Here is a 13,303-nt window from a genome sequence, read left to right on the forward strand (position 1 = left end):
TCCAGTGTAATTCCTAATCATAAAACACTGACTTCTGATATGTAGATATAGTTCTTATTTAGTAATAGTACTTTTAGTAATTAATGTAAGCATATGTGTGGTATATATATATACATATATATATGTATATATATAAAATTATAATTATAACCCAGTAAATGAATTCTTTAGATTTTTTAAATTGGTATATCTATTCACCTATGTATTGTTCTTCTGAGAATACTAAAGAATACATAATTCTAAAAAAATGCTTTAAGGATTAAGATGTTTATTATATTATTATTTATAATAATAAAGTGTTAGAAACAATTTAAATATCTAATCATAGTGTAATTAAGACAATAGATGATAAATGCTTGACAATGATGCTTATGAACATAGCTAAAAACATGGCATGATTTGAAAATAATACAGAATCACTAGAGTTGTATATTTACTACCAGTAAAAATATTACCTATCTTTGAGTCAAATAAGTGAACCACACCCAAATATTAGCAGGGGTTATGTGTTTTACAGCATCACTATTGGTGGTTACTTTATTTTCTACCAAGAATATTTTAGCTAATATTTTTTACCTTATACTGAAATTAATTCCTTAAAATTTTTTGTTAGTACCTAACAAAAGAATACTTTTTAAAATGTCTTTATGGACATTGTTTCATTTAGAGGTGCCTTTTAAATAAGACTGCTTTTCATGTTTATTAGGATGAAAATAGCCCCTTGAACACATTTCAGTAGGTACACCCCCTCCATTTTTTTGTTTGTTTGTTTGGAGCAAAAGATCCAAAACATATTTGAAATCAAATGCTAAATGATTTCAATTTGAGTTTTAATGTGATATATCTTCCTTAATACTCACTACATGGCAAGAAATATGGAAACCAAAGGAAATTAAAGGTATTCTATTTTACTCTCAGGGGTATTCTCTGCTTGGGGGAAAGAAATCAGCACATAGTAAACAAATTACATTATATACAATTCAAATAACTCATATTATTTAGTTTTTCCTTCCATGTAAGAATTACCTGGTATTTCTCCGAAGTATGGAGATTCCCACTCTGTTTCAGCAAGTCTTGGGTGAGATAAACTGGCTTAACAAATTGTTCTTGCCATTGTTGTCATTGTTAAGTGCAGAAAAGCATGAGAAAATATGCCTTGAAATGAATTATAAGTTTTGTGGTAAATGTTTAAGAAAAATGAGGTGCAGGTATGAAGAAAGAATGCAATAATTAGACCTGAAATTGATCAGTCTTCAGCAAGACAACCAAGCGGGGGGGGGGGGGGGGGGGGAAGAATGGACAAAAATTAACATTACCAAAAATGAAAAAAGTGAACACAACTTTTGATCCCATAGACATTAAACAATATTATAGGGAAATGCTATGAATGACTCGAAGCCCATGAATTCAGACCAATTCCTTGAAATTCCTTCAAGGAACATACCAACATTCACATAAAAAGACAAATAACCTGAGTAGTCATGTGTGTGAGAAACGGGAAGAGCTTTGTGGGTATTCGGGAATGTCAGGAGTGTTCTCCTGTGGAAGAGGCTGTCTTTAAACATCTTTCATCTGTATTCTATTGGAAGCCCTTAAAAATCCTTGAAACACCCAGTGGATCTGCAGCCTACTTGGAAAAGTCCAGCTTTTGTATATAGGGGTTGGGTCTTATGTGTCTCAGTTGCTTTGTCTGTAAAGTGGGAACAGTACTTTTGTAGAGGCATGTGAGGATTAAGAACCAGAGGCACAGACAGAGGCACAGCAGACATGGAAGAACCATTTGTTTATCATTCAGGCAAGAGCTGTTGGCAATGGGAAAACAGCGCACAGTCACATGGTATTCATTCAGCATTTTTGTAGGAATGAAGAGTTCCATAAAAAGGAATTCCAAAATGAACCAAACATCAAAACTTCACATTTTAAGCTTTTTAGCTCAAGCTCTTTCTAAAATGTATAGCACACATCTTTCCTAGTTACTGATGACACAAGGTCATGATTTTTAAAAACTTTTATTTGAAAATTATGTCAAACATTTGATTGGTTTTATTTGGAATGGCTTATTATAGAAACAGGATATTCTAGATGTTTAATACAAAATATTAACTGTTAAACTACTGTTGCTCTTTGTCAACAAATCTCTTAGGAAATGTGACCATCTGTGGATATGTCAGTAAACTGCTTATAAAGTTTTAAAATGGGGTGGAGTTAAAACCAAATTCCTCTGAAGCTTAATTCTCTGTAATTTCTATTTTAATTCTCCCCTGAACACCAGTCTACAAATCAGTGTGGTATTTTTAGAGACCTGTCAATTCAAGATTAAAATATTCTCATCTCCTGCCACATAATTATGGCAAACCTCATTGATGTCTCATCAAAGTCTTCAGGAATATACGTGCAATGAGAAGTCATCATTGAACCCAAGTTATTACTCTTCTTTAATTTTTATTATTAATCATTTGCAAGCAGATAAGACATGCTGAGTACTTCAAAGGCTCCTTTCATTGTGGAGTTTGAGATCATTTTTCAGGCTTTTGCATGAGGGAATTTTATTATCTGGCTTCTTTCCATGCACATTCTAACAGCATATTCCATCTACTATCATTACTTTTGGGGGATCTACACACACACACACACACACATCTCATTTTTATTAAATATTATCCAAGCGTTTTCTTTAAACAAACAAACCCAAACATTTCTCATATGTCCGCAATCAGGTAATTATAATATAATGTACACATTTAGCAAGCATCCATATGGTGTAGGAAAGAGACTTAGCAGTTTAGGGTGAGGATATGCTTTGTGTCACTTCAAAGGTAAAAAAAAGGTTAACAAGCAGTAATTTTTACCGCTATTTATTTATACTTCTCTTAATTTTGCAAACGACATTTTACCATTTCTTTTTAGCTAAATCATTCACTTATTAAAATTTTCTTTTGGGATTGAGAATGAATTACATGCGTTTAGATTTAGCATACATCAGTTTAAATCTGAGACCATTTTAGCGTAATTTTTTTCTTTTTAACCCTCACTGAGTTGAATCTTAAATATATGCATGCACCTTTCTAAAAATTGTTCAGCATTACATTTGCTTATATTGAGCACGCATTTAATTTGTCTAATTGCCTCAAAAAGGTTTTATGTGTCACAATTACACAGACAAAATAATAAAATTAAGGAATACTTTTTTTTTTTTTTTTTTGGTGCAGGTATTCTATGACCAGAAGCAAAATGTTCAGTATTGATACCAACGGCACAATCATCGCAACTAACCCTCTTGATCGAGAGATTAGTGCTTGGTACAACCTAAGTATTATAGCCACAGAGAAATGTAAGTATTCATTTAGGATCACACATTGATAAAGCATATATTTAAACCATTCAATAATCTCCAAATGTAGGGACAGAAGCTAGCTTAAAATTCGTTGGAATTGGAGTTAAATTATATATACGTCAATTCATATATGTGTATTTTATTTTATTACTTTAGATTACCAATGTCTGTTCATTCCTATTATAGTTTATTTATATACTTACCACTAAATACTTTAAGATTTTTTATTATGACAAACTGAATATAAATTTTGAAAGATTTTTTAACTGAGATATATTTAATATATATTTTCTATGGGTTCTCTTTTAAGTTATGAGTTTAATGAAAAAAGAGTCTTATATACAGTATCCCCCCCAAAAAATCGACCCTTAAAAAAATACATATAGGTGGAAAGAAGTTATAATACTTATTTCATAGGAATCTTTCCCTTAGAGAAAATTTTTTAATTTAGAGAAATGTTTAATTAATGTTATACATTCTTTTACTACTATCTAAGGAGTAGTAAACCTAATGAGTGAGAATTAAAATTTTAAATTTAAAGTAATTTAAAATTGACTAGTAATATCATACCCTTTAACCATAATCAGTTTAGACTGACTGTATTAGTTCACAAGGGGACTATTCTAGAAATAAAACACAGAATGCCTGTGCCTTGTTCTATTTCTGGAACAAAATGTTAGCTATACTCTTGGACATTAGGGACAGGGTAACACTTCTTTTTTTTTTTTTTTAAAGATTTTTTATTTATTTATTTGAGAGAGAGAGAATGAGAGACAGAGAGCATGAGAGGGAGGAGGGCCAGAGGGAGAAACAGACTCCCTGCCGAGCAGGGAGCCCGATGCGGGACTCGATGCGGGACTCCAGGATCATGACCCCAGCCGGAGGCAGTCGCTTAACCAACTGAGCCACCCAGGCGCCCCCAGGGTAACACTTCAACACAACCTTTTAAAACTTTAAGCATTTAAAAATAATCATGTTTCAATGAAGCTATGGGAAAGAATATGAAGGGTTCAAACGACAAACATTCACTGGTGCATTACAAACAGTCAGACATTTTCAAATTAAGCATACAGTGGAAGCTGTGCTAATAGTCACATCTTCAGTAATCAGTGGGGACCAGTTACTGTTGTTGTGTGTTTTTATTTTTGTTTTTTATTTTTTTGGTTTTTGGTTTTTGTTTCCAGAGATAGGCAGACGAGGGGTGCCTGGGTGGCTCAGTCGTTAAGTGTCTGCCTTCGGCTCAGAGATAAGCAAATGATTCCATTTTCAGGGTGTAAAAAGTAGATAAAATCATCCTAATTTACTACTTGGATAGTGTCTTCAAAATTATCAATTAATTTGGTATTAAGTCAACCATATTAACAAATTTAAGCTCAAAGGAATAGATATAACACAATATAAAAGATTATCAAGATCATCCCCTTTATTTAATTGATGAGTTTATTGTAGTTGGGTAAATAATTAAATTTGTGAATATGAAATGTTCTAGAATGCATCCTTTATAACTGATTTTGCGTAAATTTTAATAATCTTGTTTACTTTTCTGGCTTTTTTTTTTAAACCTTTAAACATATATCTTATTCCTTACATATTGAGCAGTGGCTGGGGATATGGTGGAGTGGAAAGCATCTCTTGCATATTTTTTTTGTCATGCATTGAATAGCTCTGTGGAAACACTACAGGAGGACTGAGTCTGGGTTTTGAATTTTCCATTTAACTTAACAACAAAGACTGAGGTGCAAATGTCTGCTGCAACAGAAGAAATGCCAAGGCTCTTGGTGTCACAAAACACAAAGATGCTTATTCTAAAAGCAAGAAGCTTTTATTCATTGGGTTTTCTGAGAACAAATTATTTATAATATCACTATTTACAAAACTGTTGAGAAAAGGCATTCAAATCAGTTCAAGGGAAGGTTGGGTATCTTTGAAAAATGTATTTCTCTATAAAATGTTGTTTTAGCTATTACAAGAGCATGTTTTAATAAATGTATATAAACTGTAAGCTTACTTTATATAAAAGGTGGAATTTTTGTAAGAATATATCATTTACTTTTTGTTAAATTAGGCTGCAATATGAGTTATTAGAAAGCAGAATCTTGAAAATGTATTATGTGTATTCTGAGACAAAAACCATTCTAATATTTTATGAATGAATAGGAAAAAAAGGATGAATGAGTGATTGGTATGAAAAGTTTGTAAGATAAGCCAATTATACCTCAATCCCATTAATTCCATAATTACTTTTATCAAAAAGTTGTCATGAAGATCTTTAAAGAGACATTGTTTGAAGTATTTTTGTGTTGACCCCGCCCTTTTTTAAGACAGTGGAAGTAAATTGTAGCATCACAAAATGAAATAAAAACAGTCACACAAATCTCTGGGTTGCAAGATAGCTACTGTCCCAAAAAGTTATTAATTCAACACATGTATGTATATTTGCATATATACTACAAAGTATATTATTTAATCAGTTTAATTATCTCACTACATACTGTGTTCAGAGGTGATGCCCAAAAATTCAGTGACCAGCACAACAGAAATAATCAGATGAGACTTGAGATCTTTCTAAACTATTGCTCCTTACCAGTTGATCTATAGATTTCACCTTATTAAGGAGAACAGTGGCGCCAAATGTTCTCTGTAACGTACTTATATATGTGAGTGGGTGTGGGAGCATATAGTACTCAGGCGATAGAACTGTTTCAATTTGTAGTTTACAGTATTACTTATTACATAGGTTTGCACTAAGGACCACAGATATTATAATGGTGTATGTATTGAGGAAAATAAAGATACAACAACGACAATAAAAACTGGATACCGTTTGTGATTCACAGGGGAAAAAACTTCTAGCTTTGTCACTTCTTGTATTTTTAGATATTTGTTTATAAAATACATATTTTGCAAGCTGTTGTGAGTATTGGTGAGTTTTCAGGAATTACATGTTATGAAATAGATTTCTTTTATTGCATATAAATATGTGTATGGTTATGAAAGTATATATATGCCTATATGCTTTGTGTAAAATTCTACAGTTAGTAGCATTTTTATAGCTCTTCATACAGATTTGAAGCAAACGTTATTTCTGTTTCAGAGAAGATGAATTTGACACTTCCGCAGTTTATTTGCCCAGCTCCTAAGTGATGAAGCCAGGGGCTGATCACAATTGTATCTGATTCCAAAGCCTGTCTTAATCCTATGCCACACTGTTTCTTACTGAGAATGTGAGAAATGATACTTGCTTCTGGTGTTTTCTGGTTTAAATATATGCACAATAATCTTAACGAAGTTTCATTTTTCTATTTTTCTCTTTAAAAATAAAGTTTAATTACAAAGGTATTTCAATTAGTGACTCAAACGTAATGTTTAAATCAGTTCATGTTGTGTGACCTCCTCAGAGCCAAACAACTGATGATCTCTATAAGTACATTAGCTAAATTCTCCTCTGATACATGTTCTGACTCTGCTCTGAGGTGTGCTCATCGCATTCTGTTGCTATTGTTTGTCCATGTTCATTTGTTGATGAAATCATGTGTGGCTGGTGACGTTATAGTCATTGAAGGGGAGTTTAGGAGATGATTACCTTTTTGAATAGATTTTGAAGAATAGTGTCCTATTGTGCAAAAGTATGTTAATAGCATGTTTTTTTTGGGGGGGGGGGAATGCCTGGGTGGCTCAGTCGGTTAGGCATCTGGCTTGTGATTTTGGCTCAGGTCATGGTCTCATAGGTCATGTGATCAAGCCCTGACTGGGACTCACACTCAGTGGGGAGTCGGCTTGAAGTTTCTCTCCCTCTGTCTCTCCCCCCCCACACACATATGTGCATGCATGTGCATGTGCACACACGTGCTCTCTCTCTCTCTGTAATAAATAAAAATCTTTAAAAAAGACATTTTTTAAAATAAATTTTCTCTTGAAACTTTAAAGCCAGAATATATTTATATTATAATAATTGTTTTATATTTGAAGATAGCAAAATAAAACACATGTAAACATTTAAAAACAATAAATTAGGGTCACCTGGGTGGCATAGTCAGTTGAGCATCTGGCTCCAGGTTTTGGCTCAGTTAAAGATCTCAGGATCCTGGGATCAAGCCCCACAGGCTCCACACTCAGCAGGCAAGTCAGCTTGAGAATTCTCTCCCTCCCCCTGCTCATGCATGCTCTCTCCTTCTCCTTCTGAAATAAATAATAAATCTTAAAAAAATAAAAAATAAAAACAACAAATTAGTGGACTTGAAAACATTTTAATTCTTTTGAGGAAAAACAAGTAAATAAGGTTTCAAAGTGAATTCAAGGGACAAAATAGAATAAAACAAGAAGTTTAATAGATATGTAATTTTAGATACAGAATTTCATAAAATGTGATTAGATCAACATTGAAGTTGGTCACTTGATGCAAAGATTATCAATTTAGTAAATTTTTAAACTTAAAATTTTGTGGATTATAGAGTATTATAATAAAACAAATAATTTATAGGGATGCCTGGGTGGCTCAGTTGGTGAAACATCTGACTCTTGATTTCTGCTCAGGTAATGATCTCAGGGTCCTGGGATCCAGCCCAGCATGGGGCTCCTCATTCAACAGGGAGTCTTTTGGAGATTCTCTCTCTCTCACTCCCTCTGCCACCCATCCCCCCCGGCCCATGATCACATGTGCTCACCCTCATTCTCTCTCAAATAAATAAATAAATCTTTAAAATAATGACAATAATAATAATAATTTATAAATAAAAGAAGATTAAAAATGCAGTCAAGGAAAACAAACTTGTAAATGCCTGTGAAAGGCAAACTGAAAATAAACTGAATATATTTATTTTACACAGAATTTAATACTTAGAAGTTAATCACTGTTTCAGAAATAAGTGATTAGAAATGTTATCAAGTACAGGAATTATACAGTTCATGCTGTTCTGCTCCTGGCATTTTAAATCAGTTTTCTTAGAATTAAAAATAGTACTTTTAGATAAAAGAGATGATATTCCCACTATTATTTTTATTATAAAGCTGAAAAATTACAGTATGGGGAATGAAATTCCAAAATAAAATATAATTAGATAAACATTTTCAGAAAGCCACAAAGTTAGTGTATATTTTACTCATCATTGGGAAGATTTTTTGAATTTTTTGTTTCAGTTTCAGAAAAATTGGTTAGAAGAAACTTTTTTAACACCAAGTAACCAATTTTCATGTACTTTTTCTCTCTGGGATTTTTTTTTTTTAATACTCGTTATATATTTTGGAATCGACAGGTTGATTAACGTACATCCATCACAGTGAATGGCAACATAAATGCCATGCCAGGAGTTCTGTAATTACCATTATCTTTCTTTTTTTTTTTTTAGGATTCACTTTTTTCTTTAATTTTATTTTATTATGTTATGTTAATCATCATACATTACATCATTAGTTTTTGATGTAGTGTTCCGTGATTCATTGTTTATGTGTAACACCCAGTTCTCCATTCAATACATGCCCTCTTTAATACCCATCACCATGGGATTTTTTCTTGTTTCACATCATTAACTCATTTTAGAACAATTTTGGAGAAAATGTTTGTATGTGCCAATTTCTTATTAATGTGGTATCAATATCAAAAATAATTGCTTGAGGGGTGCCTGGGTGGCTCACTTGGTTAAGTGTCTGATCCTTGGATTCAGCTCAGGTCATGATCTCAGGGTCCTGGGATGGAGCCCCAAGCCGGACTCTGCGCTGCAGGGAGTCTGCTTGAGATTCTCTCCCTCTGCTCTCTCTCTCTTTCTCTCTCTCTAAAATAAATAAATAAATCTTAAAAAAAAATTTTTTTTGACCATACAGGTCTCAATAGTAATATGAACAAACAACCTGAATGGTGGAAAACTGAGAATCACCAAATTGTTACAAACACTTGCCACACAAGGTGAATAACTTGAAACTTTTGTGTAACAGTTATGCTGATTATAGGAAAGAGATGTTCCATTTTAACATTTGTTTCCCCAGGAAATGAAGTTCATTGTATTCAGTCTCTTTCCTGGAAACTTACCCAAATTAAGCACCAAGCTATTTATCAGCATGCCAGCTAAGTGAATAAAACTACTAACTACTTTTAAATGAAGCTGTGAAAACATATGTATGTTTTGTACAGTCATAACAATTTTCATTTAAACTTAAATTTAAACAGATTTTCCAGGAAAAATATAAAAACTTTAAATGAATTTCTTACTATTTTTTAAAGTATTTGTGTGTGAAATACTTTCTCCGTTTTAATTACTTAAGCAAAAAGTTGTTCTGTGGGTATATATTATATGTGTAAGCCATAAAAAACATAAGCCTTAATTTTTGAATAATTCTATCTTGAAATCTCTAGAAATAGCTATATCTTAATGTTTTATTTATCTATTTTTATCCTAAGCATAACACAATAGAGTCTCAAGATGATAATTCTTACAATAGGTCTTAAGATGATAAATACTAAAGACCAGATTTTTTTGGTATGTAATAAACCTTGCAAATTATAATTCTTAATCAATTGGAAATTAAAATTTCTGTCATAATTGCAACTGCTATTTATTGGAAAAACAATTAGAAACAGGCTCCTCCCACCCCAGAAAAACAACTCCATAATAGTGGAATGGAGAGAAAACAGTTTTATAATTGAAAAGCATTCAAACAGAATTTGATGTGCATTACAGGAATCTGTTGAGATTTCCAAGTCAGAAAGAAATTTCACCCTATTATAAAATCAAGCATCATGTTCTCATGGTAACCAAGTGCTAGCCTTAAGGTAGGGAGACTTAACACCATGTGTCACACATAATGCACTCTGTTTTTGCTAACTGACTTTATCCAAAGGAAAACTAAATTTCTCAGATTTTTATGACAAGAAGTCGTTTTGAATTTTGGTCAAAGCCTTTGCTGAAACAAGGCTCCTATCCTCCAACAGAAACTGGGAGAAAGGAGTGTCATTTTCCTTGATAATTATATTTCAAAGAGTTGGCTCCCAGTACTTGAGAAAGAACAAGCCTGGGTTGTGAAGTTGACATTTATTCAGTTTTTAAAAGGTTTATATACATTAAAAAAAATAGAGAGAGAACTTAAATTACAAGTTTCCTAAAGTAAATGCTTTAAGAAGAGGAAAGAGGGAAAATCTTTTCCCTTATTTTCAACAGAGATAATCAAGCCTTTTTTTTTTAATGTATTTGCCCATACAAATTACAATTGCAAATATAATGCTTTTGCAATAACATAAGAACAGGATATTATAAAGTCATTAAAACAACAAAGAAACCTTCCTCTCCTCACTCTTTAATTGTATGTACCTTCCCACACCATTTTTTGAATTAAAAAAAACATTTAAAATAATGATATGCAAATACACAATATATTATGGGGCAACTTGCTTTTTTTATCATTTCGCAAAATGCCGTGTGTATCACTGCTGATTAATAGATAAATAAAATAATAATATTTAATATTTATTGCTTATGTATACCCTAAGTAATCTTATAAATGCTTTATATGTTTTAATTAATTTAATCTTTATAACAGCTCTTATAAGTTTGGTTACTAGTATCTTTTCTATTTTGCAGAGGCAACTGAGACGGTAGTTAAGCGTTTTTGTCAAATTGAGGATCAAGATTAAAATCTATTTTTAAAGCTCGCCATATTCATATGTTTATTACATTAGCTCATTCATTTTTAATAAGCACACACAATTTCATAGTGTGGTTGTAATTTATTTCTCAGTTCCCTTTTGATATGCATTTGGGTTATTTTCAGTTATTTGAGATGAAAAAAAATTCTAGAATAAGTAAATTGGACACATACTCTCTGCATATACTAGTGACTTGGACGGTAGCATAGGTTTCCCAAAGGAATTACGGGGTCAAAGATATGTCTAGCTTATCTCTTACTGTCTACTACCAGATTAGGTTCCAGAAAAGGTTTACATCCCTGCTATTTCTCAGTACTCCACCATCACTGTCTCTGTTTTTCATATTTAACACAGAACCCACAGACTAAGTCATCATTATCTGCACTTCTGGTGAGCCAGAGTGTGTGTGAATATTCTGATAGAGCAGCATGTTTCAGATGTGGGCAGTTTTGCCTCCTAATACCTTTGACAATGTCTGAAGCCAATTTTGATGGTCACAACTAGTGTGGGGAATGCTATTGGCATTTAGTTACTGGAAGTAGGGATGCTGCTAAGCATCCTACAGTGCACGGGAGAGCCTCCTGAAACAAAAAGAATTATCTAGTCCAAAATATCAATAGTGACGAGGTTGAAAAACTGGCATTGATCATTTGAATTTTCTCATCCATGAATTTCAGGTTTGTGATTATTTCCCCAAATGGTTTTTTTTATATCAACTGTCAGAATTTGTAAACTAGAGCTATTAAAATTTCATCTTCTGATGCAAACATTTTTCCAGATCACTGGTATCTTCTTGTTGTTGTGGCTTTTTTTACTTGTTTTTTTTTTGGGGGGGGGGTTGTGGAGGGCAGCATTTTAAAATGTATTTAACCATAGCTTCCCATTTCTTCATAGTTTCTGTATTTCTTGGCTCACAAGAAAATCCTCCCAACTAAAATGTATACATAAAACTTTACCTAGATTTGTTTATTTTATTTTAAAATTTATTTAGATCCTTAATCTCTGTCTGTTTTTATTTTTAAAGATTGTACCAAACAATGTCATCATTAGGAGCACTTATTGCTGGCTTCTTAAACTGCCCTTTCTACTTCAGCTATAACCTTAGACCAGCCATTTATCTGTAATTTGTGGAACTAAATTTGCAATGTTTTTATCAGCAAAGTTAGGGAGGATAATAATTCATTATTAAATGTATTAAATGCATTAATATACATATATCCAACAGTTGCTGGATTTTAGGAAGGTATCCCCGAACCTGACCATCTTTTTCATTACTTTTCCTCATCAGCTCTATCTGTAGTCTATAGCAAGGTAAAAGCACTTGATAAGTATTGGCTGAGTTGAATGTGTTGAGAACATTTTTTCCTAGGCTGTCCTCTTGATAAATATATGATTGATATAGAGATTCTATACTCAGGTAGCTTTTATTCAAGGAAAATAGAAATATGCCACAGAGTCTCTAATGCAATTTTCATGACCTTTTAATTGCCCCCCCTAAAGACAGCATTAACATTCTTTAATTTTGTTCTGTTTATTCAATTTGCAGACAATGTGCAACAGATTTCTGCAGTTCCTGTGTATGTGCAAGTTCTTAATGTTAATGATCATGCTCCCGAGTTCTCTGAATACTATGACACATATGTTTGTGAAAATGCAGGCTCTGGTCAGGTAAGGACCTGCAATAAATTGCTAACTAAACACTGCCATATATTATATATAATAACTTTTGCTACCATTCCTCTCATTTTGAAATGATAAAAATAAGCTTCTTTTAACTATATCAATTACTGCTTTTATGTTGTGAGTTCTGTATAATTTAAATTTCTTTTTAAAAAAATAAAATGTAAGCTTCAAGCTTTCTACTTTCAAATTCCTCAAATGTTTGAAACATCTGCTAACACTGGGTATTCATAGTAAATCTTTTATACTTTGCCAATACAATAAAGAAAAGTTCTTTTTTTAGCAATTCAATAGAATAAGTAATCGCATTTCAGTTAATTTTTATTTTTTCATTCATCATGGAACAAGGAAACCTAATATATAAACATAAACATGAAGAGAATGAGCTGGAATTTTTTCTATAGCTTATAACTACTGTATCAGACATATCAACATAAAAGAAACCTAATGTCAAATGAATTACTAGATAGGTAAAGAATAGAGAGCAGACTTATTTTGAAACACATCACCATTACTTCACAATTAATTTTTCCCTTTCGTCCTTCATTCCTTCCCTCCCTCCCTCCTTTTCTTTCCTTCCTTCCTTCTTTCTTTTCTTTTTCTTCCTTTCTTCCTTCCTTCCTTCCTTCCTTCCTTCCTTCCTTCCTTCCTTCCTT

General features: G+C 32.4%; 1 protein-coding gene across 3 annotated transcripts in view; it reads left to right on the forward strand.

Moving 5' to 3' along the window:
• CDH19 (cadherin 19) overlaps positions 1-13,303 on the forward strand; it is a 104,987-nt gene that overhangs the window by 53,499 nt on the left and 38,185 nt on the right. For 2 of the 3 annotated variants that reach the window (XM_034996095.1, XM_034996096.1), the window contains exons 8-9: positions 3,210-3,331; positions 12,514-12,635. In XM_034996095.1, coding sequence (XP_034851986.1) covers positions 3,210-3,331; positions 12,514-12,635 — 244 coding nt within the window. Of the gene's footprint in view, positions 1-3,209; positions 3,332-12,513; positions 12,905-13,303 lie in introns of those variants that run through there. The other variant, XM_034996097.1, reaches the window with a different exon arrangement.

Source organism: Mirounga leonina, unplaced genomic scaffold (assembly GCF_011800145.1).
Source record: "Mirounga leonina isolate KUSES-001 unplaced genomic scaffold, KU_Mleo_1.0 Mir_93, whole genome shotgun sequence".
Classification (NCBI taxonomy): domain Eukaryota; kingdom Metazoa; phylum Chordata; class Mammalia; order Carnivora; family Phocidae; genus Mirounga; species Mirounga leonina.